Here is a 27,953-nt window from a genome sequence, read left to right as displayed (position 1 = left end):
CTGTTTAATGCTCCATGATGTGCAGCTTCTAAGTGAAAAAGGCCCGTTAAAAATCTACGAGCTGTACATTCTGATAACGGGGCAGCCGGCCCCCTCCCCGGCCGTCCCTCCAGGAGGCAGGGCCGGGTACAGGCGCCGTGAGAACATGGTCCTGGGCGTGCTCACCGGGAACACACGCGGGTCAGTGCTCAAGGGTCACGGGGGTGGGGGCATGATATTTACACAGGGGAGAACCACAGACACACGTGTGACAGGAAGACACGAGGGGCACAGGTGACAGTGGACCCGGGAAGCCACAACGCCCCCGTGGAGGTATACGCAAGAGATGTGAGCTGGACGGGTGGGCACCACGCATGACGGGCTCAGGGCTCCTGTGAGCAGAAGAGGCTGTGGAGCCCGGAGACCTCGTGTGCCAGGGGGAGGGGCAGACGCGAGCCGGCCCCATGGGAACTTGGGTGTGCAAACCAGTGCACAGGGGTGAGAACGCAGATGCTCCAAGGTGAGCGACGAGGGAGAGGACACAGACGTGTGCATGAGACCCATGAGATGGGTCCGTGGAGACACGGGGCCACGGGAAGGCCCAGAGCAGCAAGTACAGGGATGGGAGGGAGCTCTGCCCCGGGGGCTCCTCCAGGTGAGAGAGCCCGGAGCCCAGAGCCAAGGGCCCCACGCCGAGTGTCTCAGGGTCTAGGAAGGCTCAGGATGGGGAGGACCCAGCTCCACTGCACACACCAGGGTCCCCGCCGGGGGCCGTTTCTGAAGTGCGTGAGGAACGCACAGGCGTCGGAGGGGACTCCTCAGGCCTCGCTGCTGCTGCTGCCGCCTCTGCCGCTGCCATGCTCCACCCACACGAGGCGGGCCTGCTCCTGCAGGATGCGGCCACGCACCACCTTGGCCAGCTCCTCTGAGTGGCCCCACTCGTGGGCCGCCACCTGCACCCAGGAGCAGGGCAGCCCCCAGAGCACCTGCTCCGAGCCTCGGCATTGCCGCAGCAGCTCTGAGTCCCGCCAGCCCGGCCGGCCCAGTAGACCCCTGCCGAGAGAGAGGAAGGTGGGCGGTGGTCAGCGTGGGGGATAAAGATAGACAGTGAGACAGAGAGAGAGGGACAGAGTAAGACAGGAGAGTCAGAGGGAGAGGATGGACAGCGGGAGACAGAGAGAGAGACAGAAGGCAAGCAAAGAGATGGAGAAGAGGAAGAGATGGAGAGAGAAGGACAGAGACAGAGACACAGGCACCCAAAGAGGGGGAAGCGCTGGGGTCCTTCCCATCCTCCCGGCCCATCTCACCTGACTTCCCGGACATTCTTGTCAGTCACCTCCACGTGGATGACGATGGGGTAGATCTCGTTCTGGACCAGCTCCCGCACGCCCCGAGCACCCAGCTCCAACAGGCAGTGCTTCTTCTCCGGGGGTCAAGGCTACATTTTACTCTCAGGCCAGAGACCCTAAGCTCCCTGCCCCCTGACTGGGCCCCATAACACAGCCCCCTACAGGGTCCTGCTTCTGCATCCAGGGGGACCTTGGCAACAAGGAAAGAACTGGAGGGGAAGGGCCAAGACCCAGGGAAATAAGTCACTTCCCCCCACTGGACCTCAGCCTCCCTATCTGTAGGATGGAGCTGACCCCGGCAGCCCCAGCTCCCAGGGAAGAGGCAAGTTTGAAGGCAAAGACAAACAGGTGAAATGTACCAGCCAAATTCTCCAGGGTGACCCACATGAGGTCGACTGCCCCAGGCCACCCATCTCACAGGTGAGGAAACAGGCCCACGGAAGGAAAGGGACTTGCCCAGGGTCACTCTGCACTCAGACTCTGCTCTTGGGCCCAGAGGGCATTCCCCACCCCACCCCAAGCACCTACCTTCCCGACAGACTCCTGGATGGCACGGATCCTGCTGCCCAGCCCAGGGGTGGCAGGTCGGGCCTTGGGGGCTCCGGGCGCTGACGATGTGCACTGTTCCTCCCCAGAGAGGCTTTCTACAGGCAGGGAAAGGTAGGAACGAAGGGCCAGTGGGCCTGGCTGCCCCAGGGTGCCACCCAGCCCTCCCCTCTCCGGGCATGCAGGCTCACCTGCTGGGCACACTTGAAAGTCCAGCCGGGAACTGGGCAGGTCTAGGAGGTTGCGGATGAGCCTGGGCGCCAGGCACTCAGGCAAGAGCACCACGGGCCGCAGGGCAGAAACCAGCAGGGGCCGTACCAGGCTATAGGGCTTGAGGCTCCGCTCTGGCTCTGGGCAGGGAAGGCAGTGTGAAGAGATGGGGGTGCAGGCAGGGCCCCAGCTCCTCTTTCCTAGGGCAGCCAGGCCCCTTGATACTCTCAAGGCCCCTAACTTCTTTCCCTTCCTAAGCCCTGCTGCTCCTCCTACACACAGCAGAGCTGCCCCCTCCCTCGCTGGGACCTGGGACCCTCGCAGGAGACTCCGCCCCATCCCCTGCCTCACCCTTGTCCCCTACAGGCCATTATCCTCTCAGCAGCTGCAGGGACGCTTTAAAACTGAGGTCAGATCCTGTAACTCCCCTGCTTTCAACGTACCAGTGACTCCCCACAGCTCTCAGGAAGAAAACCACATCCTCCTCGTGGGTGAGCCAGACCTGCCGGGGCCTGGAGAAGCCGCGAGCCAAGTGCCCCTCACAACAGACTCCATTCCTGCCTCACAGCTCAGCAGCTCTAGTCACAGGGCCTTTGCATGCCCTGGGGTGGCCCAGTTAACTCTCCTTTCAGAGCCCAGGTCATGCTTTCCCAGGTCCCCAGGTAGGCGGGGACCCCTCCCCCTCCCCCGGGGACCCCTTCCCCCTCCCCCCTCCCGTCTCCCCTCTCTCCTCCTCACTGCCACACACATGACAGAGTTATGCACTTGCTGTACTCAGTGTCCTCCAAACACAGTACATGCAGCCATGCCTCTGAGCCTTCACACGAGCTGTGCCTTCTGCCCGGCACAAACTCCTCTTCATCAGTGAAGGCCCCAGTTCAAACAACCTCCCTTCCAGGAAGTCTTCCCTAACCACCCTCTCCTCCTTGCCCCTCAGAATTGCTATTCCCTCATCTGGGCTCCCCCAGCCCCTCTTCCCTTCTCTGGCCCAAGGCCTCACCCTCCTGCCTCCAGAAACTCCCTCTGGGGTCGTCAGGGCACCTGCCACCACACACAGGCAAGAAACACAGCTACGCATGCTTTGCAGGATAAGGAGAGGCCCGTGCTCGTGCGTGCCCTAAACTCACCCAGACCCACAGTCACACCTGGACATAGACAGCTCCCTCAACCCTGGTGGCCCATCTCCCACCAGGCCCCTGGCATGGGCCCTGCCCCCCACCGGAACCCAGGCCCTTCCAGGCCAAAGGGCCCACCAAGGCCGAGGACACCCAGATGTGCACACTCCTGGGCCCCGTGAGCAGCACGGGCTGCATCTTCACACCTGCGCACGCACCTGAGCAGGGCTCCAGCAGCAGCTGCTCCGGGGAGTCCCCAGCAGGACTCCCCACATGCTTGGGCTTCACCAGCCGCAGCTGGTCCAGGGCTCGCTTCTTCAGCTGGGGAACGGGTAGGGAAAGAGGGGCACCTGAGAGCTCAGCTCCATCCCACTCTCAGGGAGAGAGGGCCCCGCTGCCACTACTGTCCAGGCTCATGGGTCAGCACAAGAGCCCCCTCCCCACCAGGCTTTACCCTGCCCCCACCCGGCCCAGCACAGCCCCCGAGGCAGGGAAGGGCAACCATCACTAGGGACCAAGGGAAGCAAGACTGTCAGACCCAGTTAGAGCTAGAGGAGCCTTAGGTCTGCCCCCACTTTAGAGACTGAAAACCGAGGTCCAGAATAAGACATAAGAGACAAACTCTGGGGTCTCTTCCAATGAATTAGCAATGTGACATTGGGTAGATAGATTACAGAAACCAATATGGACAGCACTAATTATACCAATAGCTGACAGGTGTTGAAAGCCTACAACGTGACAGACACTAACTAGATCCCACGTGCACGAACCCAAGAGGCAGGCAGCATAATCCCCCCATTTTACAGATGAGGAAACAGAGCCTCAAGGGAGGGTCCCGTGGGTGTCCAAGGTCACAGGCTGAGAAGGAGCAGAGCAGGGATGCAAATCTGGGTGGCCTGGCTCCAGAGCCCAGGCTCTCCACCTTCTCTCTAGCACCGTGGGCTCTTGAGACCGCTTTAACCTCTCTGAGCCTCACTCAGCCCAGGCGCACAGTGGGGGCCATCACCCAGCCCAGCCCTGGTCCAGGGATTAGAGAAGGGGTGTGACTGTTGTTCCGTTAAGTGCTCACCACGTGCCACACATGCTCCTGGGCAGCGGGCACACTTCCTCACCTCCCCTTCTCAACTACCCAGACGGGAGCCCTGTTGTTCTCTTTGCTGGACACATCGGAGAGGATCAACCAGTCTGGGTGGAGAGGCAACCAGGAAGCTCACCAGGAAGACGAGCCACCAAGCATGGGGGGGGTCTCCTCCCCCAGCTCCCGGATAATGGAGCCTGTCCGCTCCCTTTTGGGGCCCCCCTCAGTACCCCTTCCCCAGGCCCTCGCCCTGCCCCCCCAGCCCTGCTTACATTACTGCGGGGCCCCCGGTGTCGGCTGGAGGGCAGGCATTTCTCCTGAACTTCTAGGAGCTGCTGGGCTCTGTGTAAGGGGGTCGTGTCACGCGTTTGTAGGGAGAAGGGGAGCCCCTCACCTTCTCTCCTCCAGCCCCCCATTCCTGTCCCAGAGGATGGCGAGGGACTGAAGGAGGGAGAAAGAGTCCCCCATCCCAGTCCCAGCTCCCAGGGCTGCTGGAAGTGTCACCTCTGATAATTGGGCACAGTGCCCCGGTCCAGGTCCCGCAGCGTGAGGGGGTCAACCCGCGTGCAGAACCACTCCTGCCGCCGCTTGTACGCCGGGTCCACCAGCCGCAGGATCTCCTGGGCTTTCACGCACAGGGCATGGGGGTCGGTCCGCTCAGGCAGGGTGAGGTTGGCTCGAATGTAGAAGGGCTCAGCCCCCGGCCTCTTCACCCAGGCGTCTAGGGCCTCATGGAAGGACTGGCAGGCTGGGCATGGACAGGCAGGGGGCAGCAAGGAGGATAAGGAGAGGGGAAAGTCAGGCATCAGCCTCAGAAAGGCCACAAATGTGGCCCTCTCGAGGCCTGAGCGGCCAGGACCCCACCTTCCCCTTCTTTTTTTTTTTTTAATATTTATTCATTTATTCGGCTGCGCCAGGTCTTAGTTGCAGCATGCGGGATCTTTAGTTGTGGCATGCGGGATCTTTAGTTGTGGCACGCGGATCCAGCTCCCCGAGCAGCAATCGAACCCAGGCCCGCTGCATTGGGAGCGAGGAGTCCCAGCCACTGGCCCACCAGGGAAGTCCCCACCTTCCCCTTCTTAAAGTGAGAGTCCAAGGCCCAGAGAGGGTGGGGGACTGGCCCAAAGCCACCAAGCCCACTCGGGACAGAACCAGGACCCGAACCCAGGTCTCCGGACTCCTATCCAGTGCTCCTTTCACTGTAAGCTGTTTACTGAGGACAAGACAGAGGAAGGGCACAAGGACAACCGGCAAGAAGGCAGGGTTGTGGGAGGGAAGGGAACTGCCAGGGGTCAGGAGGCGGAGCACCCCCCTCTCAGGCCTTGGCTGTCCCACCCACACTATGGACCAGATGAGTCTTCTCTTGGGCCCTCAGTTCTGACCTTCTAGGTCCCTCCCCCCAGGCCAGATTTACCCTTGAAGTCCATCAGAGGGAGTGTGGATGTCTGGTTCCAGGGCAAGGTTCTCTGCTGCGCCTCGCCTTCCAGGACTGCCCGCTCCAAGCCAGCAGCCTCTGCCCTTGGCTGGGAGAAAACCCAGGCAGGGAGGGAACTGAGTTTCCCAGGGCTTCCGAAGACAGCCCTGGGGCTGGAGGACATCGGGTGTGGGGGTGACCATGTCTCAAAATTCAGCTGCCCCCACCTCACAGAGTGGTGCCCAGTCAGACACTGCTCTTGGCAACTGCCCTCCTCACCCAGCCTGTCTCAGTCTGGTCTTTCCCACGTGTAAGGGTGGGGATGTGTCCAGGTTCAGTCAATCTGCCCCACCTCCCAGTCCCTGCCCAATCAGATTTCACTTGATGCTGGCTGAGGCGGGGCAACCAGCCGCTAGTCACTGAGCCCGCCTCAGCTTCGGCCAATCCGTAGAAACTCCGCCCAGTGACCTAGATCCACCAATCAGAGGGTATCTATCCCCAACTAAAGCACTGACCCCGCCCCCAGCTCAGAGGGGCGGGGCCTCACCTCTCTTGGTTCCACCCTGGCCGATCCGGGCCCAGAGAGCACCCTCCGAACGACAGCCCCAGACCAGCTGTCCCCGAGGAACGACAGGCCATCTAGTCCCTTGTCCTGGGGCTCAGGCCCCCCCGGGGGGCTCCAGCCAGACAGTCGGATGGCCAGAGACCTGAGAAGAGAGAAAGGAGATGGGAATTAGCGTTCAGTATTTTGATTCAGTTCAACATTCTTGGAGAACCATAGTGATTCCCCAAGGATGCCATGACTCCCACCTCGGGCCACTGCACCTGCAGGGAATGCCCACCCCCTTCTTCTCTGCCTGGCAAATTCTGCTCATCCTTCAAAGCTCAGGTCAAAAGCGACCTCTCCCTCCCCAACCCCTGCACATGGTGAGGCGGAGCTTCCTGCTGAAGCCCCGCGTTTTTGTATTTTCCCATTTGTTGCCTCGCTCAGAAAGAACGCCCTGAGAATAAGCCTGCTGTCATGTTCAGATCCCTACCACCAAACACAGTGTCTGGCACATAGCAGATGACTAATATAAGCTTGTTATGCTCATAGTCTAGGGCGGGAGGTCACCTTTAGATCACAACAGATCAGAGATGGTTACTGCTGGCCGTGGCAGCGCACAGGGGAGGGGCTTCCCAGAGGAAGCAGCAGCTGGGCTACATACATCGTGGTGAAAACTAGAAGCACTTCGGGACCCAACAGAGAGCACACGGCTCCAGGCTGAAGAGCTGGCATGGGCAAAGGTGTGGAGGACAGGATACAGGATACAGTGTGGAAGAACTTAATAACAACAACAATAATAGTAGCAGGAAACCCTGGGTGCTTCCCATGTGCCAGACACCGTGCTAAGCTCCTTGCCCTAATTAACTCCCAGAAAAGGCAAGCTGGAGCCAGCCTATGGAGGGCTCGGAATGAAGGCGCCTGGCCTTCCTCTCATGGGCAGTGAGTCACCAAACCCCCATCATGGCAGCGCTCTGCGTGTCCCCGGATGAGAAGTGGTGAGGCCCTGTGGCCAGACTAAGTGACAACTGACCACAAGTCTCCCCATGGGCCCCCACAGTTCTGGGGAAGAAGAGAGACCAGGGTCCATGGGTGTGCCCCAGCTGGAGAGGGGGCCCAGGAAGAACCCAGGCGTTCACTCGCCTCCCCACCCACCCTGGCAGCTGCAGCCACAGGGCCACACTGCCCCCTGCTGCCAGCCCGGGGTGGGCAAGGCTGCAAAGACCTTAACCCAATCAGCACCCATGCAGGGGGGGAACCCTGGCCCTGGGGAGTCCGACTTGGCTCCTGCCCCCTCAGTCCAAACAGAGAGCCAGGCCCCAGGGGCTGGGGCTAGACACGGTGCTAGAGGCATCAGGGCTGCCTTTACAGGCTCCTTCAGCCCCGGGACTGTCCTGGCCACATCAGTGTGGCACAGAAAGGCCTCGGCAGAGACAGGAGGCCCGAGGCCAGGCCTGGCTATGCTGCGCAATGGCCCGCTGGCTGAAGCCACACAGTCCAGCTCCAACCCCAGCATTCGCTGTGGCCTAGCTTTGGACAAGTGAGCTGGCCACTTGATTCTGTCCCCGCATCCCTAAAGCAAGAACGATGACGGCACCCGTCTCCCACTGTGGGTGTGAGGGTCCCATATAGAGATAATGCAGGTAGAGGTGGAAATCAGAGGGCTGCAGGGCCTTCCAACTAAATGGGTTGTGAAATTCACTGGGTCATGACCAGCACTGTTTTTTAATGGAATGGAATAGAAAACATAAGCCTGCCTCCCTTCAAGTAAATCCAACTACCTTCCTGTAACCCTTTTGCTTCAGGTACATGTACTGGGTTTCTCACGTGGAGGGCTGTGGTCAGAAGAGCTTGAGAAAAGTGGCATGGAGGGCACCAGCAGGAACTCTGGGGCCAGGCGGCCAGGTTGCTTGCCTCGTTCTCAGCAGTCCCACCTGCATCTACCTACCTCATTGTACAACTCAATGAGTTAAAACATGGGACATGGGACTTCCCCGGTGGCGCAGTGGTTAAGAATCCGCCCGCCAGTGCAGGGGACACAGGTTCGATCCTTGGTCTGGGAAGATCCCACATGCCGCGGAACAACTAAGCCCGCGCACCACAACTACTGAGCCTGTGCTCTAGAGCCCGTGAGCCACAACGACTGAGACCGCGAACCACAACTACTGAGACCGTGTGCCTAGAGCCCATGTTCCGCAACAAGAGAAGCCACCACAATGAGAAGCCCGCACACCGCAACAAAGAGTAGCCCCCACTCGTCACAACTAGAGAAAGCCCGTGCACGGCAACAAAGACCCAACGCAGCCAATCAATCAATCAATCAATAAAATAAAATTACTTTAAAAAAAAAAAATGGGACGTTGTTGGAACAGTGCCCAGTGAATCTAAGTGCTCAATAATAGATATTCACTGTCATCAGGTACGATTCAGGACTAGTCACCTCTCTGTGGCCCCATTTCCCCACCCATTTCAAACCCACAGACAATTGACTATCACAGCTTCCCCAGTCGAGGGCCCAGCGGGCAGCCCGCATCCAGGCCCTCCAGGACCGACCTGCTCGCCACCCACCCCTGCCTAAGCACGCCCCCTCCCGTCCCTGTAATTCCAGGATCAGGGCAATTTCTCAGCCACCCCAAGTTTTCAGGCTTTTCTTGCCAATTCCTGCTGCTCTGAGACCCAGCTCAGGCACTGAGACCCAGCTCAGGCATCTCCTCCTTCAGGATGCCCTTGCCCACCTCCCCAAGGGACCAAGTGACTTCTCTGAGCCTCCACAGCCCCAGGCTACTACCTGGCGGTTCATTGGGGGCAGGGTCCAGGCCAGGTCCCTCAGCCCCAGGCCTCAGCAGACAAGTGGGTTCGGAAGAGAAAAGAATGCGCAGGGGGCAGGGGCTGCCTGCTCCAGCCTCTCAGGACTCCTGGGTCTCAGGCAGCACACTCTGATTGACCCCAACCCTGCCTGTGGGGGGTGGAAAGGATGGGGTCCCAGGACACTTCCCCAGTGTCAGGTCAGGAGTTGGGTCACAGGGGAATGGGGCCAAGTCCTTCACTCTGCCAGCCCTGAGCAGTGATGGGCTAAGTGGCCTGGATGAGTGTTGCCCTACCCCAGGGCACTGTGGGAAGATCCCTAGGCAGGCCAGGGACCTTTGAAGTTGACACTTAAGCATGTCACACAGATTGCCTCACTGAATCCTCCCGACAACCCTCGGGAGCCGCCTGTTATTCCCCCCACATTAGAGAAGAGGGAAACTGAGGCCCTGGGGAAGTTATAACTTGACAAAGGTTACACACGTGGTGAGTGGTGGAGTCAGGTGATGACCTATCCAAACCCTCCCTGTGCAGGGTCGGCCAGTGCTGGAGACCCAATGTCTACGTGACAAGCGCGGACAGGGGTGGCCCTGCCCGGGAGACAGCACCCCAATACTCTCCCAGTGCCCTCCCCATTCAGCACCTCACTTTCACTTTTTCTGCCTGTCCATCCATGTCTCCCATCCTGCCCTGGGAGCCAAGAGGGGCAGGTGAGAGCAGAGGGCTGAAATGCCCAGAGCACAGTGGGCACTCAACACGGGTGCGAGGTTAAAGCAGCTTCGACAGGAGGAAGGGACAACAGAAGCCCCAGCTCCACCACCAAGTGGCCATGGGACACATTCCTGACTCTGAGCCTCATTTTCCTCATCTGTATAATGGGGCTTGCAGGGCTACCCTGAGGGTTAAGCCACAACAGCACCAATAATAATAGCTGAGAGCTAGCTTCCCGCTCGCCGCGAGCCAGGCACTGTACTAAGCGCTCTAGTAGGAGGAGTACCGGAACCCCCAACAATGACCCCAGGGGACAGGCACTATTGTGAACCCATTTTACAGAGCAGGAAACTGAGGCACTGAGAAATTAAATGACTTGCCCAAGGCCCCACGGTAGCGAGTGACAGAGCCTGGACTTCAGCTGGCTCCCAAGTCTGTTCTTCCCCCTGTGCTCTGAGCTGTAACCCTGCCTCCAGCCCAGGACACACGCAAACAGCACTCACCAGCCCCTTAGGGCGCTGAAGTCCCTGACCTCCCATCGCTCCACCCCTTTCTCTCCCGGTCCACCTCAGTCTTCGTTCTTCCCCCATCTCCCTCCTCCCCAGGAACTTCGTGGGCGGCAGAGGTGGCCCCACGTGATCATGGGGCCCAGGTGGGGGCTGGGCCAGAACCTCCAGCTCCCTCTGCTGCATCCCAGCGCCCCCTGGACAGCAGCCAGGACCCCTGCTGCAGGCCTGAGCGGAGGAAGGGAGGAAGGGCCGAGGCAGGCAGGAAGGGAGGCGCCTCCGCCCCTTCCCCCAGAAGCACGTCCTGCACAGTGAGAAACAATGTCGCACTGGGCCCTGTGCCGGAGGGTGAGAGTGGGGGCAGGGGCCTGGCCAAGCTGCTTCCAGGAGGCAGGAGGCCCCTGGCTCTGCTGTGACCTGCACTCTGGGATCAGTATCCCCCGCATTCCAGCTCTGACACCAGCGCTTCCTATGCCCCCTCCAAAACCCAAATCTGATCAGGTCACTCTGCACCTTGGCCCTGGCACGTCCCAGCTGTGTGACCTCAGGCAAGTCAGTTAACCTCTCTGAGCCTCGGTTTCCTCTTCTACAAAACAGGGGTAATCATAATAACGCCTGCCTCCCAGGACAGAGGGAATGCTGTAAGGCAGCCAGCAGCCGGCCCTGCATTTAGTAATAGCTAAGCTCCCCCAGCCACCACCAGGTCTCCCAGGGTGCAGAAGCCAAAATCCACACTTCCCCATCCTGACTCACAAAGTCTGCCCTAGCCTTTCGCCTTTCCCCTCCCCCACCCTCACGCTCCAGTCACCACCAAACTCCAGGTCCATCCCTGAACAGATTCTGTTCTCTCTTCTTCCACGTCACCCAGCGGCACCCCCATGCCTGCTCCTGAGTTCAAAGGCCACATTCTCAGACCGGCCTCCTCCATCTCCTGCCCTCCTGAGATCACGGACAGTCTTGAGCAGGGAGACCACGCATCCACCGAGACGGACAGAGCACACGGCCTGCAGCACGCTCTGGGCCGAGGCGATGCATGACTTCAGCTGTGGGCCTGGGGCCAGCCCAGCTGCAGGGGCCCCACCCCACCCTCAGCGTGAACTGTGCCGGGAGGCTCAGTCCTGCTGGGAACCCCAAGCCGCGAGGACAGGCAAGCAGCACGGGTAACAGCTACCATCCACCCACCACGCGCCTGGCAAAGTGGGGGGCTCTGCTGCCACGAGTCCTAAGCCTCCGAACGCCGCCTGTGGAAGACATCACTGTGGCCCTCTAGCCAGTGAGCAAGCTGAGGCCCAGGGAGGTGAAGGGACCAGCCCAAGTCTCCCAGACGATAAGCGGTGGTGACGGCATATGAATCCGACGTGTGACTCTGTCTAAAGACCTTAATGGTGTGACAGCCGTGAGGCGAAGGCTTCGCCCCTGCTCGCCCCTCTCTGGGAACCCGAACTAGCCCCCAGCTCCACACACCCCCCCCCCAGGCAGCTGCAGTACCTGTTGAGGAGATCCAGGCCACAGCCTCTGGCCAGAAGGCCCTCCGGCTTTCCCAAAGGCCACACGCTGTCGGAGGACGAGGACGAGGAGAGGCCAGGGGACCAGGGCTTAAGCGTCACACTCCCTGGAGAGGAGGAGTGAGGTTTAGGGGTGCCAGACTGAGCCATGGGGTAGGGCCCGGGGTTGAGCCCCTCAAGCCCTGGGATGGCCCATGGCCCAGAGGCCTGGGGATTTGGCAGGTTTGAGGCCCTTGGAACACGTTGGACTCACGGGGCTCAGGGCTGGGCCCGGGCTGACCAGGGTGACCCTTCAGTTTCCCAGAAGAGCGTGGAGGACAGGCTGGAATTGAGGGGCCCCATAGAGCACAGCCGGGACCAGGAGAGAGGACCAGGGTGGGCTCGGGGTGAGAGGTGGGAAGCAACTCCCCCAGGGCCTCCCAAGCAGAGCCTCCCTGCCCGGCCAGAGGACAGCAAAGCCTCAGGGAGGGGGACGCAGGCCAAGGGCAGAGCAGGCAGCATAGCCCTCAGGTGGGCCCCCAGATGAGCCCTCCCCACGGAGTCCCCAGGCCTTTACCTGTGATGTCCGACATGCTGCTAAAGGACCTGCGCAGAGAGAGGGCGAGAGGGGCCTGCACTGAGCACGGCGCTCCAGTGCCTCCCAAATGTCCCGCAACCCCCAAGCACGTGCAGGCTAGACCCCGGGAGGGATCTCAGGCACAGTGCACTCGTGCCACCCAGTCCCCTAAACACACTGGAGAAGCTAACATCCTGACCTCTGCCCGGCTCTTCCACCTAGAATGCCCTAGCCTGTCCTTTAATGCCACCCCCTCCCGGAAGGCTGCCCTGACTTCTCACACCCCACCTCAGCCTCACTTTCTACCTTCGTCATTCGTGACTCTGGGCTCTGCCTCCCTCCAACACTAGACCATGATCTCCCCATCACACACCTATCATGGCAAGTTCATCCATCGGACCAAGCCCATGACGGGCGACACATGCCAGGAGGCGTCTCCTGCCCTTCGTCTTGCCATCAGTGACACGGCTCAGTTTTTCTGGCCCCCATTTTCTGCTGCTGCTTGAATCTGGGGCCTGACTTTCTTGCTTGAGGTCCCTGACCCCTGGGAACTTCCTCCATGTCTCCTAGCCCTGAACCACCCAGGCTTCCCCCTGGATTAAGGATCTTTGAGGCTTGACCCCCAGTGACTTTCATGTCAAGGTGCTCATCAGGGACTGAGCCCACTCTGCCCTTTGACCTTGTCTTAACCCCTGACCTCATTCATGCCTATGACTCCTGCAACCTGGGTTTCCAGAGCTCCAGCCATTTAAGGGCAGTAAAGGGAGGTGACAGCCTGGACCTGACTCTGGCATCAGGGATCCTGGGAGGAAGCTGTTTACCTCTTAGGGGGTGCGGGATCCTCCTCCCGCTGCCGGCGGAGGATGGAGCCGGCGCTGGGGGGGAAGGGCAGGATGGAGAGCCGGTTGATTTCCTTCTCGCTGTCCGTGGCCTCCTCCTGCAAAGCCACAGCAGGGCCTGATCACCCCCACGGGACCTGCCCACAACTCATCGTACCTAGTTTGTGCCCATTTCACAGATGGGAACTAGGGCCCAGAGCCGAGGGGTAGGCTCTGCAAGGTCATGGGCATGTGAGTGGCTCCCCAGCTCTCCCGTCGCCCAGGCCCAGGCCCAGCACTGAGCTGGCTCTGCGTGCGCTTAAACAAGGCACTCGGCCTTCGTGGGCCTCGATTTCCTCTCGTGTGAAACCGAACTGTCAGCAAACTGGAGAGTACTCTACGTGTCAGGAATTCTACGACGGCCATCCATACCCGCCATGGCCGGGCTAGGGCAGGTGTCTTACCGAGGTGTGGGGCTCAGATCCCCCTGTGGCAGCCGCCTCCCCCGCTGCTTCAGGGCCTCCCAGCGGGCAGGGGAACTCGCTCAGGCTCCAGGTGCTGCTGAGGTTGGAGCACAGGGAATGGGAAGAGGCGCAGGCCTGGGAGAGGGAGGGGGTGGGGAGAGGTCAGCAGCCCTGGGCCAGGGCCAGCCCCTGCCATTTTCTCAACACCTGCTGGGAACAGGGATGTGGTGGGGAAGGAGGGCTGGATCTCTGCCCTTGTGGAGCTCACACCCTAGTGGAGGAGATAAGCTATAAACAAGCAGATAGATGAAGGAAGTAAGGCTCAGCGGCCAGGAGGGCCAGGCAGGAAGGTAGCCAGGGTGGGGAAGGCACTCAAAGGCCCCACCCAGCCGGGGGCATAAGAGCGCTTTCCAGAGAAAGTGTGGTTGGAACTGAGAACTCAAGGATAAGGAGGTGTGAAAGTTGGGGCGGATGGTCTAGGCAGATGGAACAGTATGTGCAAAGGCCCTGAGGCAGCACTGTGACACGTTCCAGGAATTAAAAGGCTGAGACCGAGAGAACCAGGCTCAGGGGCGGAGGGGCACCCTGTAGGGCCTCTAGGGCACGGTAAGGGGTTTTGCCTTTACCTAAAAGCCACTGAGGATTTTTAAAAGTCAGAAATCACAGATTCACACTTCCTTTGTTCTATTTCTTCAAGCTTCAAACTCAACTGATCATCTTTAAGCAAACCCAAGATAGAAAAAGGCAGAGTTCCAGGGAGAGATCTGAGAGCCAGTGTCTGGTTTATAAGGGATCTGGGGGCTCAGCTCCACCGCTGGCTGGCTGTGTGATCTCGGGCAAGCCTCTGACCCTCTCTGGGCCCTGTGCAATGAGGGAACTGGACTAGCTGGTCTCTGAGGGACTTCTAGGGCCCACATTTTGCATTCTAAGATGCTCACAGGCCCTCGGGCAGCCGGGCTTCTCCAAGTATATGCTAAGCCAGGCTTCAAACCATCCTTTGTGCCCCAGGTGCAACTCCAGAAACTCAGAGACTCCCATGCTCCTGTCTTGTTCCCTGATACACCAACCCACAACTACCCGAGCAACATTTTGTCCACCCTGGCCAACAGGGCCCTCCAAGACTGGCATGTTCTTGACCTTGGGTGAGGGCTCCAGCCAAGACCCACGTATTTCCTCCCAGAACCTGCATCTTCCCAGGCCCAGCTGAGGACTCCCAGTGGGTCCCCCTGTCCCCACCCCCAGCTGAGTTCTCCCACCAGGTCCCGCCCTGGCCAAGAGCTCCAGCTTGGGTTCCTGACGCTGCTCACCTTGAGGTAGGGGCCACCCTGGACCCGCTGCAGCTGCGCCTCCAGCAGGGCCTTGGCGCCCTCCAGGCTGGTGAGCGCGGTCAGCAGCTCATCCCGCTCGGCCTCCAGGCCCCGGACCTGCTTCCGGTACTGGTCCTTCTCGATGAGGCTCTGTGAGTACTGCAGCTGGATCCGGTCTCGGCTCTGGATGGCCTGGTGAGAGAGGGCAGGGAGGGCGTTGGGCCAGCAGCTGAGGAGCCGCATCGGCTCAGCTGTCCTGGCCTCTGACCTCTCAGATGCGGGGGTGGCAACAGGAACAGCAGCTAACGTTTCTTAAGGACCTCCTGGGTGCCGGGCCCTCTGTGTTAAGTATCAGCTCATTTAATCTTCACACTAACTCTCCGACTTAGAGATTCTCACTATTCTCATTTTACAGACATGGACACCAAGCCAGCAGGGACAGAGTTGCAGAGTCCAGGCGCGTACCGTTTCCCCAAAACAACTTAGAACTCTTCTGTGGGACCCACTGGGTGCAGGGGTCTTTATTCCCAGCCTTCAGGGTTCAAATCCAGCCCAGTGCACCCAAAGTGCCTTTCCCCACAGTGAAGACCAGGGTCCCTGAGAGCTGGGCCCATGGCCAGGACCTGCTACCCATTGTCTCAGAGGGAGCTGGGGCCAGAGACCCACAGGCTGGGAGCAGGCAGGTGAAGCGCACATCCCTGAGCCCACCCCAGACCACACGAATCAGAATGTCTGGGGACGACGCCTCAAATCTGCATTTTCACCAGGCCCTCCAGGGGATCCTGAGGCCTATTCTCACGTGTACACTTCAACTCCTCTAGTGGGATTCAAACGTGGTCCAAGGACAAAACCTCCTGCCCTTCCCGCATGGGGAGCCTCACGCAAGGAGGGCTGCGGGCCCGGAGGAACTGGCCCGAGGTCCTCAGCCTACCCTATGGCCTCAGGAGATGAGGGCTATGGTACCCAGGGCCTGGGAGCCAGAACTTTTGAGGATTTCTTCACCAGCAAGTATCTGTAAGTACCTCCCACTGTGTAGGCCTTGCCCTTGAGGCAGGGAGAACAAGGGATTCAGACGCGAAGGCCGCCAGGACCAACTTTCATACCTGTCACAAGAGCCCAGTGAGGCAGGTGTGTTGAGGGGGTGGGCTGGTACATCTCAGGCCCCCTGTCTGTTTCTCCTGGCCTACTTGTCCCCTCCTAAACTGATAAGGGTACTGCTCATCTCTGTCTACAATTCCAGTCCCGTCTGCCTCTCGTCATCTTCCCCTGGACGAAAACCAGGGCCGGGCACACTGCAGGCCGGGCTCACCTGGTCCCGCTCCTTCTCGATCTCCTCCAGCTGGGCCAGGACGGTGGCCATGCGGTGCTTATACAGGTCACAGTCTTTCTGCAGCGTACGGTGCTTCAGCCGCAGGTCCTCCATCTCCTGCAGGTACTGTGGGCAGGCGGAGCGGGGTGGGACGCGCCCAGGCCGGACCCCAGGGCTGGGGACAGGGGCAGCTAACCAGCTGGTGTCCAGCAGGTCCAGGGAGAGAGGCCTGAGCCCCAATAACAAGTGCCCACCTCCCCAGCTGGGTGGCCTGGGCCACTGACTGACATCACCTCACTGGGCCTCAGCTGCCTGATCTGTAAAATGGGGATAACAACCCCGTCCCAGCCAACCTGGGCCTCCCCATTTCAAGTGCAATCTGCCCCCTTACCCCGCTCTACTCGTTCCACAGCACTCATCGCCCTCTGTGACATGAGGTGATGGACTGCGGATTACGTGTATGGCGTCCTGTTTGTCTCCCCTGCTAGAACCTGCCCTCCCCGGGAGCAGGGACCTTTGTTCCGCTCACCCATCGATCTCGATACATATTTGAGAGCAAATGAGCGCACAGTTCTGGGCACAGGACTTGGCGCACAGCGGGTGCTGGGGGAAGGCTGGCTGAAGCAAACTGGTGATGCCCTCCCCAGGTGGTTAGCAAGAAGGCGGGTGGGAGGGTGGGGGGGAGGGAGACGCCAGAGGGAAGAGATATGGGGATATATGTGTATGTATAACTGATCCACTTTGTTATAAAGCAGAAACTAACACACCATTGTAAAGCAGTTATAAAGATGTTAAAAAAGAAGAAGGCAGGTGGGGGCAAGGCAGGTGCGAGGGGAGGGGGGAGATGTCCTACCTTGTCCCGCAGCTCCTCGGCCCACTGCAGCTCCCCCTGCACGGTGTGCAGCTTCTGACACAGCTCCTGCCTGCTGTCCTGCGCCTCCCGCCAGTCATGCTCCAGGATGTCTAGGAGGATGCGCTCTGAGCCTGGGGCCCCTGGCCGGCTTGCCTCCTGTGGGGTCAGAGTTCAGGGCTGCCTCAGCCCCTGGCTCAGGGTCCACCCTGAGTGTGGGGTAAGGGGGACAAACAGCCCTCAGCCCTCATCCCCACCCTACTAGCTCTGCCACCTTGGCCAAGGGCCTTGACCTCTCTGGACCTCGGCTTCCCCCTCTGTAGAGTGTGTGTGGCGCCAACAGCCCTGCCCACCCTCCAGGGAGCATCTGGGGGTACAAATGAGGTAAGTGGATGAGGGCGTGCTCAGACAAGTTGGACCAGGACCTTATTCTTCAACAAGAACCAGGCCTGTTCTCTCTTGCTCTGGGCCCTACCTGCCACCCAGGACAGCAGACGGGTAATATTTCCAAGGCCTATTCCCCCCACCCCGATAATGGGTCTTCACAGGGTCTGAGCCTGGCCCAGGGAGGTAGACCGAAGGCTTAAGATCCAGCCCACAGACCCACACCCCAGCCGGCACGCCACACCCTGTGAAATACACCAGAGCCCCGGCTCCCTCTCCCACTTCCTAGGAGGCGCAGTGGCCAGGTGGTAGGCCCACAGTGCCACTGACCTGCCACAGGACCCTGAGCAAGCTCCAGGGCCACCCAGGGGTCTCAAGCTTTCCAGGGTCAGACTCCTCTACAAAGCCAAGGAAAGCTGAGGCCCTCTCCCCGGAAAAATGCTCACACACAAAATCAGGTACCCAGTTTCAGGGAGTTTAGAGGCTTCCTGCCCCACCCGACCCCACCCCCCTATCCCCCGCAGACCCCAGACTCAACACCCAGCGCAAGCTGAGCACTGAAGGCCCTCCACTCAGAGCTTAGGACAAGGGGCCAGCCAGGATTCCATCCAGATCTCAGATCCCCGGATCCAGAATCCTCATTCTCCAGGCCTCAGGGGGACGAGTGAGCAGCAGGAGGGTCTGGCCTCCCCCCGCCCCCCGGCACTGCCCCCACTCGCCCCCACCCCCGACCCCGTACCTGCTGCAGGCCCTCCTGCAGCTCCTGCAGCGATGCCACCAGCCGCTGGTTCTCCGCGCGCAGCTCGGAAACCAGGTCCGCGCTGTCAGGCTCTTTCTCCTTCTCCTCGGCCCCAGGGAGCGGCCCCCTGGCCCTGCGCAGCAGTGTGCATTCTTCTTCCAGCCGGCTCACCTTGAGCTTCAGCTGGTCCACCTGGGGCCCAGGACAGGGGTCAGCTCGGGGAGGGAGTACCAGCCAGGCCAGAGAGGAGAGGTCCTGTCCCACATTCCTGGGTGCCTCCCCGATTCCCAGAGAGGCCCAAGCAGGTGTCCTCCCCAGACGTGTCTAGGAAGAAGGGACAGGCTGGACAAATACAATAAGGAAGGAAGGGAGGCAGCAAGGCCAAGCCACCCTCCCAGGGGAATCTGCCTCAAGGACTTGTGGGTGGAGGGGCCGTATATAACACGCTCTTCTGTCCCACACTTCTGACACTGTGCCCAGGACCAGCATAACGGAGGGGAAGGAGGAGGACCCAGGGGCTGGGCCCAGCTCGGCCTCTGACTCAGTGTGGCCTTGGGCAAGTCACAGCCCCTCTCTGTGCCTCAATCTCCTCATCTCCTTGTGGGGGGAAGAAGGAGGAGGAGGATTCTGAGGGTTTCACCCAGCCCAGGGGCCAGGATGTCCCCCTCTCACCCAGCCTCCCCACTCAACATACACTCATGGAACACATGTGCGTCTCACCCTCCCTTAAAGATATTCCTACCAGAGCCTCCACTTGGGAAGATTATGAGGTTGGTTCACCCCAACGTGAATTCCAAGTCCCGGATCCATATTTCAATTGTACCATTTTACCCTCTGTCATCCTGAGCAAGTCACTTACCTCCTCTGAGCCTCAGTTTCCCCATCAGGAAAATAGGCCCATTCAATCCCCCTGCTCCACCACCTGCCTCCCAAAGTCATTGCAGGAATCAAACAAGACAGCAGGTGGACGGAGGCCTTTAAACTATGGAGCTGCTGAGGGTGTGACAGCAGCTATCTTTACAGCTTTAAATAAAATCCTAGGACCCCAACTGTCACCGGTTCAGTGTGGGCAGCCAGAAACTGGCCAAGGGTGCTGGGCGGGCGGCTGGGTGGTGGCCGCCTGGCAGACGGCAGATATGCGCGGCCAGTTTGCTGGATTATGAATGCACTTGGCCAGAGTGATTTTCCAAATTCATGCGGGGTCTGGTGTCCAGCAGGTCCAGGTGGCTAGACCTGTGATGGCTAGACAGTGACAAGAGGAGAAGCAGGTGGCAGGCCACAAAATGAAGTCACTGTTGGAAAAAGGGCACAATGACCTCTGGGGCTATACTCAGGCATGCTGACATCTGGTGCCCTAGGAGTGCCCTGGCCTCGCTTGGAAAGGACTTGCAGCCCCACACCCCCAGAGCCTGCATGGCAACCCCCTCCTCCCCCCGCCCACGACACACACACGCAAGGGTCTGGAGGCTGGGTCAGGCCGTTCCACGAATTAACACCCCCACTCCTCCTCCGCAGAGGACTCAGAAAGAAATTCATGACTCTCACATTCCTTTCCCCTCACAAAACACGCTTTGTGAACTGCCAGAGAAAGACAGCTAGTTACAAGGGCAAATGTGGTCACACCCTCTCCAGCAAACCGCAGCCACACACCATGGCCTCCCGCCCAACCCACGGCCAGCAGGCTCCCCCGATGAGCTCAGGGGACGGGGCACCTGGGAGTCTCCGCTGAACGCCAAGAAATACGGATGCATTTAATCCTGGTGTACAAACTCACTTAGCACAAAATTACAGCATTCGTTCCTTTAAGTTTATGTTGCTTAGGAATAACAGCTCATTACATTTGCACCTTATAAAACACAGTATTAAATCACAGCCACTACACACCCGTCCACAGGGGGAGGGAACCCAAGCTGCCGGGAAAAGCACCATCAGCTGCTCTGTTCATTTCCATCGGCAAAGCCTTTGTTAATTTGTTGCCAAAAAGCTCCAGTAAGTTAAGGCAAATGTAGGGTAGCTACATTTAAAGAAAAGCTTATCTATTAATTGAATTTCATCCCTTACCCTCCATCGCTAAACTGGCAAAAAGCAGCTATTATCTGCCTACTGGCAGATCTCCATACCCCTAGGGCCATACTGTGCGCACCTACAGCTGAACCGCAGACACACAGAGAACCTCCGACACCTCTTCTACATCCCCCTACCCAACCCCAGGAGACTCCAGGCAGCTGCACACGCACACAGGGCATCCCCCACCCCAGTCACAAAGGTGAGACCAACCGTGCAGGCCACAGCCCCTCCCAACACCCAGGGGGGCCGGTGGCCATCGTGCTGTCCTCTCTGAGCAGGCTCTCCCCACCGGCCCCCAGCCCACCCCACCCCACCCCACTCCCAGCAGTGCCCAGAGCAAAGTCAGAAATGCTCAATCTTCGAACCTTGGGAAAGCACTCCAACCAACCTCTCTGTGCCTCAGTTTCCTCATCCATAAACGGGGATAATAACAGAGCTCCCCCCCAACCCCCATTCCAGTGGAGTTGCTGGGAAATTAAAGGAGTTGATGGACGGCAAGCCCAGAGGACCATGCCTGCTGCACAGGAGGTGCTGTCTTGCTGTGATGTCATCTGCATCCATGACCTTGCGCTTCAAGGATGAGGAAGCTGAGGCTAAAGTAGGCCTGGCAGCCTGGGCCCGTCAACCTGTGGCCTCAACACCCCCAGTCAGGACTCATTTCCCCAGACATCAAACCCCCAGCACGCACAGCCGCAGGCTCCAGCGCCCCAGTGCACCCGCGCTGACAGCCTCACACGTGCCACCCATCACCCACGGGCACCTGTCACCCCCTGGGGTGCTCCAGCCACAGCTGAGGCTCATGGGGTCAGGGGGCTTCAAATCCCACAGTCAGAATCCCCCCTGCGGAACCTCTCTGGGTATGACTGGGGAGAGCCTACTGTGTGCCGCGGGCATTGTCAGATCCTTGGGACAACTCTCTGCAGCAGTAAAATCCCATGCGAAGCCCCGGTAAGGAACCAGGAAAGAGAGGCTCAGTTTCTCAGCCTGTACGAGGCATGGCCTCACTCGCTGATGGAAAAGAATTAGGTGAGATTTCACCTGGACAGGAGCAAACAGAACAGCATCATGGGGCGGAGGCCAGCGCTGGAGCCAGGTGGACCTGGTTCAAACCCAGGCTGTGCCATTTCCCAACCTGCAGCCTTGAGCAAATCCCTTTACAGTCCTAAACCTGCATCTATTTCAAAATGAGAACCTGGCGCACGGTGCCTTAGTGAGATTACATGACAGGATGCACGTAACCTGTGTGGCATCGAGTAGCACTTAATAATGATATCAATAACAACGGCTAACGATAATCCAGGTTTTGAGCACTAGCTCTGTACCAGGCACTGTACATGTCTTAAATCCTGTGACTTAAACTCAAGGAATCCTCGTAACCCAAGGTTGCTCCGGCTCAGCACTTGCTGACATTTTGGGCCGGACAATTCTGGGTTGTGGAGGGCCGTCCTGTGCAATTCAGATGTTTAGCAGCATCCTGGGCCTCTACCTGCTAGATGTCAACAGCACACTCCTGGTTGTGACAACCAAAAATGTTTCCAGACATGGCCAAATGTTTTTTTTTTTTTTGCGGGAGGTGGGAGGCAAAATCGCTCCCAGTTGAAACCACAGTCATAATTCAATGAAATAAATGCTCCCGTAATAAATCAACACTCCCACGTTACAGATGAGAAAACTGAGGCACAGGGCAGGGAAGGGACTTGCCCACAGTCCAATATGCAACAGATGGTGGCTTTGGGACACCGGCTGTCGACCATATGACCGTCATTTTTTGCAAAGCTGCCCCTTTCCCACAGCACCCCCCATCTCCCCAGGGCCTACCGCCAGCTGCAAGTCCCGGCTGCGCAGCACGGCCGAGTTCTTCTCCTCACTGAGCTGTGCCAGACGCATGGCAATCATGTAGTTCTCGTCCTTAAGCCGCAGCAGCTCCAGGCTCCCCGCCTCCCAGTCCTCCCGCAGCCGCTGGCAGCGCTCCTGAGCCTGCTGTTGCTCCCGAAGCCGCTGCTCCAGCCCTGCCCGCTCTTCCTCCAGCACCCGGCCCCGGGCCTGCAGCTGCTGCTCCCGCTGCAGCTGGCTCTTGCGAGCCTCCCTCAGCCGCCGCACCTCTGTCATCAGGAATTGGGTCAGGCCCTCGGGCCCTTCCTCATCTGCCAGGGGCAGGGGAGAGAAAAGACATAAAATAAAATCCAAGGGGATTTTATAAAATTGGAAAGTCAATAAATAAAATCCAAGGGGATGACAGACTGCACAGAAAAACCCAAACCAGAAGAACACTAGAAGGAAAACCGGAACCAATTTTTACAATTTGGAGACAGGGAAAGCCTTCCTAAACAAGGCACAAAATCAAAGAGCTATAAGAGATTTCTAAATGATTACAGATATAAGAAACAAAGTTAAAAGACAAGTAACAGAGTGGGAGAAAATATACCAAATATAACAAATGACTCAGAGCCACAACATATAAAAAGCTCCTACAAATCAATAAGCAAACAACCAAATAAAAATGTGGGCAAAAACTATCAATAGGCAAATCCCAAAACAAAAATGGCTGGTAAACATAGGAAAATACGTCCCAACTCACTAGCAATAATAATAACAATAATAGGAGTACCACTAACAATTGACTTTATACTTTGGCCTACATACATATATTAATTTATTTAATCTTCACAACAACACTTAAGATAGGTACTATTTATTGTACGCATTTTAAAGCCAGAAAAACCGAGGCACAGAAATGTCAAGCCATTTGCCCAAGGTTGACTAACTAGCAAGCTGTGAACATCTCTCAACAAAATACAAACTTAAAACAACAACATTATTCTTCACATATCTGACTGCATAAAATGTTTTTAAATGATCCCCAGGATGAATGAGGGTACAGCAAAATGGGCACTCATACACTGCTGGAGGGATGTATGCTGATTTAACTTTTAAAATACACATTCTCTAAGAAATTTGACTTCTCAGAACCTCTCCTCCTGAGACACACATTTGCACAAAGATGCACCTAGAAGGATGTTCCCAGCATTGTTTGTAATGGTGCAAACTGGAAACAACCTAGATGTCCATCAACAGGGGATGGGTTAAATGACTGGCACGTCACTAATAAACACTACGCAGTCATTTAAAACAAGTGTAACAGATGTGGAAGAAACACAAACATCAGTTGTTCTGAGAAAAAGTGAAACACAGAGCAAGACATGTAAGATGATTCCCTGCGTGTGTGTCTGTGTGTATAACTGCAAAGAGAAAGGAAACTCGCCACACTGATACCGGCAGAGCAGAGCTGAAGGAAGAAGTAAAGATCTTTCCTATTTACTTTCAAGTCTCCTGGAGTGTTTGAATTTTTTACAGAAGAAACTGCAAACTGGCACATGCCTGACACATCTTTGGGGGAAAGAGCTGCATTAAGTGCGTGGGCTCTGAACTTAGACTATAACTGCCTTAGAATCGCAGTCCCACACTCAGCCTGCTGGGGGGACCTTGGGCAAACCGGTACAGTTCTCTCTGTGCCTCAGTTTCCCTATCTGTTCAACAGCGACAATGGGAGTGCCTCCCTGACAGGGACGGGGTAAGGAACCTCTGCACTGGTGTCCGAGGCGCTGGCACCCACTGCGGACCCACTCACCGAGGATCATGGAGCAGCGCTGGGCAGGTTCTTGGCCCGTGAGCAGCGTGAAGTGCTCGGGGTAGTAGAACTCCAGGGCTTCCAGGAAGGCCTCGTAGCCCCTCTTCCCGCGGCAACGCAAGATGTCCATCAGGCGCCCTGGGAAGTGGGGCGGGGGCGGTGCCCAAGGGTCAAGGTGAGGGCTTCTCCCCGTGCCTAGTTGCTTTCTCCCCCCTTCCCCACACCCCGCCATACTCCAGGGCCCACGTTCCCCAGATTTCTGAACCGGTGACACACACAGGGGCCTGACTCAACACATCAGCGGCGAGAGCCCGTCTGCCACGGCCAGGAAAGCCAGGACCCACCCCCTCCATGGCACCCCAAGCCGCTGCCTGCGGCCCCCACAGATATAGGGCCAGCAAACGCAGCCTGCCTTTTCAATGGCACAGGGAAGCCCCCTCCATCCCCAAACGCAAAGAAAAATGTTTCTCTCGTTGACCAACGCCTGAAATTCCACCATTAGACCCTCATCCCTCTGCCAGCTCAGTTCAAAGGCACAACTTATGGGAGAAGGCACCCTCAGAAAGCTGAGACGGGCCTTGAGCACTTGAGGAAAACGCTCCCAGGAGTGTGTAGCGCACAGAAGTGGGGGGCGGGGGGGGGGAGCAGAGAGAACAGAAGAGATCAAAGGACACAGGAAAGCTGCCGAATCCACCCGCTGTGATCGGGAGGTCCCAAGCCCAGCCCGCACCGGCAACTACAGCCAGCCCCGTGCTCTAAGGGGGGCCCAGGAAATGGGAGAAAAATCCAGACGCGGTCTAGGCACCGTGGACACGCTGGGTCACGCTGTGGTTCAGGAGGAGGGAGGATGGTGGGCACACCAACCATCCCACTCTACCGATGTGGAGACCAAAGCCCCGGGGATCGCAGCCCTTGGCCCGACGGTCCCGAAGAAGGCCCCAGGGAAGGCCGGCACCGCCAGCTCAGGCCCGACCCCGCGCCCCCCACGGCTCACCGGTGCGGTTGACGCGGCACGGGAAGCGGTAGGTGCTCAGCACCTCCTCCTCGTCCTGCTCGTCGATGACCCGGCATTGGCGCAGATACGGTGTGAGCTTGGCCGGGTTGAGGGCGCGCGTCAGCCGGTGCCGGACGCCCTCGATCCGCTCCCACAGCGCGTCCTCCTCCGCCTCGGACCCGGAGCCGGCCCCAGCCTCCTCCTCGGCCTCCCCTGCCTCGGCCCCGCCCGGCATGACCGCGTCTTCGGGGTCTGCGGGCCAGAGGCGAGCGGGGGTCAGCGCGGGCGCCGGGCGCGGGGTGCGCCGGCCGATCCCAGCACTGGGCGTCGCCCGCAGGACCAGCCGCCCGTCGCCGCCGGAACCCCCTCCTCCCGCGCCCGGTCCGCCCGGCGGGTGCCCGGCCCCCGCGTCCCCGGGACTCACCCCGCACGCCGGAGCCGTCTCGGACTCCCGGGTCAGCGCTCTGGCGGCGGCTCCGCCGGCGCAGGGGGGCGGGGTCCGCGGCGCCCCTGGCCCCGCCCCCGGCCCCGGCCCCGCCGCCGCCCGGGCTGCCCCGGCCTCCCGACATCGCCGCCCGGGCCCGGGCCGAGGAGCGTCCGGCCGGCCAACCACCCGCACGTCCGCCAGCACGCCCGGCTCCCCGCCGTCCGGCCGCCGCGCGCCTCCCCCCGCTTCCTGTTTCCCGCCGGCTCTCCCGGCCCTGGCTCGGCGGGGTCCCGATGGCCCGCCCACACCTGCCTGGCCTCGGGGCCCGGCGGCGCGGGCGGGACATAGAAGCTCTCACCCTCTCGCGTGCGCGCGGGGCACGCGGCGTCGGCTCCCACGGCACACCGCGCGCCCCCCGCGCCCTGCCCGCGGCTCCCAGCTGGCACCTGGCGCCCACCTCGACATACAGCCTGCACGGTGGCCAGACGGCGCACACATCACATCAGCAAGAGGAACACCGGTCACACCGGCACACGACGTCACACCGGCACACGACGTCACACCGGCACACGACGTCACACCAGTGCAGTGTACTCAGGACTCAAAGGTCCCAGACAACCCACGTGTCACACCAACCCTGTGCAGATGCCACGCACCCGGTCACAATCTTATCTCCTCCGTCTCTCAGGAAATGACCATGCAGTGTGGGGCAGGGCTCCCATGCTTCTGAGAACTCCCCCAGATCTCTCCCCCAGAGCTGTCCCAGGGTCAGAGCACTTCTATGGCCCAGCTCAGCTGTGGGCCTGCTGGGACCCGTCGTGTGAGAGCACTGCCTGGGAGCAGGAGATCCTATCCCAGCCAGGCCTCTGACCTGCTCCTGACCCGGGCGAGTGCTTGCCCTCCCAGACCTCAGTGTCCCCAGGTAGACTGCCAGCTCTCGCACCTTCCCTCAAACTAAAACGCAGCCCCTGGGTGGGCCACAAAAGACGGAAGTATGGCTGTGTTCTCAGAGATGGGAGTCTGAACTCTCAGGGCACCACTGCCAGATCCCCTTCTACCTAAAGTCTCACGGCAGAACACGAAGACCAGGGATCCATTCCCCCAAGAGTGTTCCTCCAGATGCTAGACCCAGAAATGCTTGGGAGTGGTTCTGTGGTCAAGTCAAGAAAGTTTGAGAAGCTCTGCCTGCATCTTCCCCCTGCCACCTTGGGAAACTCGTAGTCACTTATCATGATAAAGTGTGCACCCACTTCTGCTGGCACCGCGATAGCGTCTCTCCATGGGTTAGAAACTGCCAGTGGGGCCTGCTGAAAGTGAAGAGCGGAAGGAAGGAGTTCTAAGCTCCCCAAACTCCTTCCATACCCTCTGACTTAAAGGCCATGTGCATTTGTGTTATTTATCCAAAGAAGTAAAAGTTTTCAACAAATGAAGGCCCTGAAAAGCCCTGCAATAAAGAAACTGGTTTAACTTTATAAATTCTAGTGTTCTTTCCCAAACTTAATTAACCATTTTTTGTTTTGTTTTGGAGATCACCAGTTTACATGGGGGGAAATGCTTTGGAAGTACTGGATTCTAGTGCAAATTCCTCAGTTCACAGAGGAGGAAGCAGATGCCCAGTAGGGCAAGGAACTTGCCCAAATTCACACAGCGAGGAAGAAATGGGACCAGGCCAGAGCCCAGCCCAGGCCCCTCTGTCTCCTCAGCCAGGCTCTGAGCCCAGGCACACACCAGGCCTTCCTCCCAGTGGCCCCAGGTACCCTCGGCTTCCTGTAATCCTCCTGCCAGCAGCCCTGTTCATTGTCAATATTTTTAACTTGGCCAGGATAATGGGATGAAAGTCTTTGAAAATCTTTCTGTGGTTAATTATTTCCTCATCAAGAAGCCTAAGCAGGGCCTGAAGATAAGGCACAGAAACCAAGGGGCCTGCAGGTAAGTAGACAGAGAAGTGATGGGACACTAACCTGAGCAGGGGGTCGCTGGATGCCCAGCAGTCCTGGAGAACCTGCAATTCCCATGGACACCGTGCTCACATATTCACATGCAGTTATACACACTCACAGGCACACTCACACACACTCACCCACAGAGGGCATCCAGCCAGGTGGGAGACAAGGGGGCACACACCTGCCCTCCCCACAAGGCAGAGCTTCCTTGAGCGTCCACAGCACCGAGGGTGGAAGAGTGCAATTAAACGTCACCTCCTCAGGATTTCCCTGGTGGTGCAGTGGTTAAGACTCCATGCTCCCAATGGTGGAGGGGGGGTGGGGGCCGGGTTTGACCCCTGGTCAGGGAACTAGATCCCACGTGCATGCCGCAACTAAGAAGCACACATACCACAACTAAGGAGCCAGCAAGCCATTACTAAGGAGCCCACCTGCTGCAACTAAGACCCAAAGCAACCAAATAAATAAATTAAATAAATATTTTTTTAAAAAATCACCTTATGTCCTCTTGTGGATTCTGCTACATTCATCTCTCTACAGCCACACCAGGAAGGCAGGAACTGAGGCAGGGAGACAGAGGGTCTAGACCTCGCATCAGGGGCCCTGGGTCTTAACCCAGGCTGACTGCCACGAGTGCTGTTCTGGGCCTCAATTTCCTTGTCTGAAAAGGCAGGTGATGAGTAATTCCAGCCACACCTAGAGAGG

The 27,953-nt window shown here is 58.7% G+C and overlaps 1 protein-coding gene across 3 annotated transcripts; it reads right to left on the bottom strand.

Moving 5' to 3' along the window:
- Positions 1–2: 2 nt before the first annotated feature.
- On the bottom strand, positions 3–25,974 carry CARD10 (caspase recruitment domain family member 10). Of its 3 annotated transcripts, none has more exons than XM_079938265.1 (21): positions 25,763–25,974; positions 24,879–25,130; positions 23,885–24,022; positions 22,075–22,400; positions 18,190–18,381; positions 17,070–17,225; positions 16,217–16,342; positions 14,908–15,099; positions 13,601–13,735; positions 13,140–13,255; positions 12,319–12,347; positions 11,746–11,869; positions 6,239–6,398; positions 5,692–5,800; positions 4,782–5,025; positions 4,550–4,619; positions 3,418–3,520; positions 2,066–2,224; positions 1,857–1,972; positions 1,287–1,402; positions 3–1,032 (listed from the first exon to the last, which is right to left on the bottom strand). In XM_079938265.1, the coding sequence occupies exons 2-21, from the start codon at positions 25,111–25,113 to the stop codon at positions 798–800; spliced, it is 3,081 nt and encodes a 1,026-aa protein (XP_079794391.1). In that variant the 5' UTR covers positions 25,114–25,130; positions 25,763–25,974; the 3' UTR covers positions 3–797. The 3 variants fall into 3 exon arrangements, with proteins under 3 accessions (XP_079794391.1, XP_079794389.1, XP_079794390.1); XM_079938263.1 differs by lacking the exon at positions 25,763–25,974 and adding an exon at positions 25,303–25,533; XM_079938264.1 differs by lacking the exon at positions 25,763–25,974 and adding an exon at positions 25,303–25,523 and having other exon boundaries at positions 1,287–1,399.
- Between the last annotated feature and the right edge of the window lie 1,979 nt (positions 25,975–27,953).

Source organism: Stenella coeruleoalba, assembly GCF_951394435.1.
Source record: "Stenella coeruleoalba genome assembly, chromosome: 11".
Taxonomy (NCBI): Eukaryota; Metazoa; Chordata; class Mammalia; order Artiodactyla; family Delphinidae; genus Stenella; species Stenella coeruleoalba.
The sequence above is the reverse complement of the archived record's forward strand: the minus strand, read 5'-3'. Positions and strand labels throughout refer to the sequence as shown.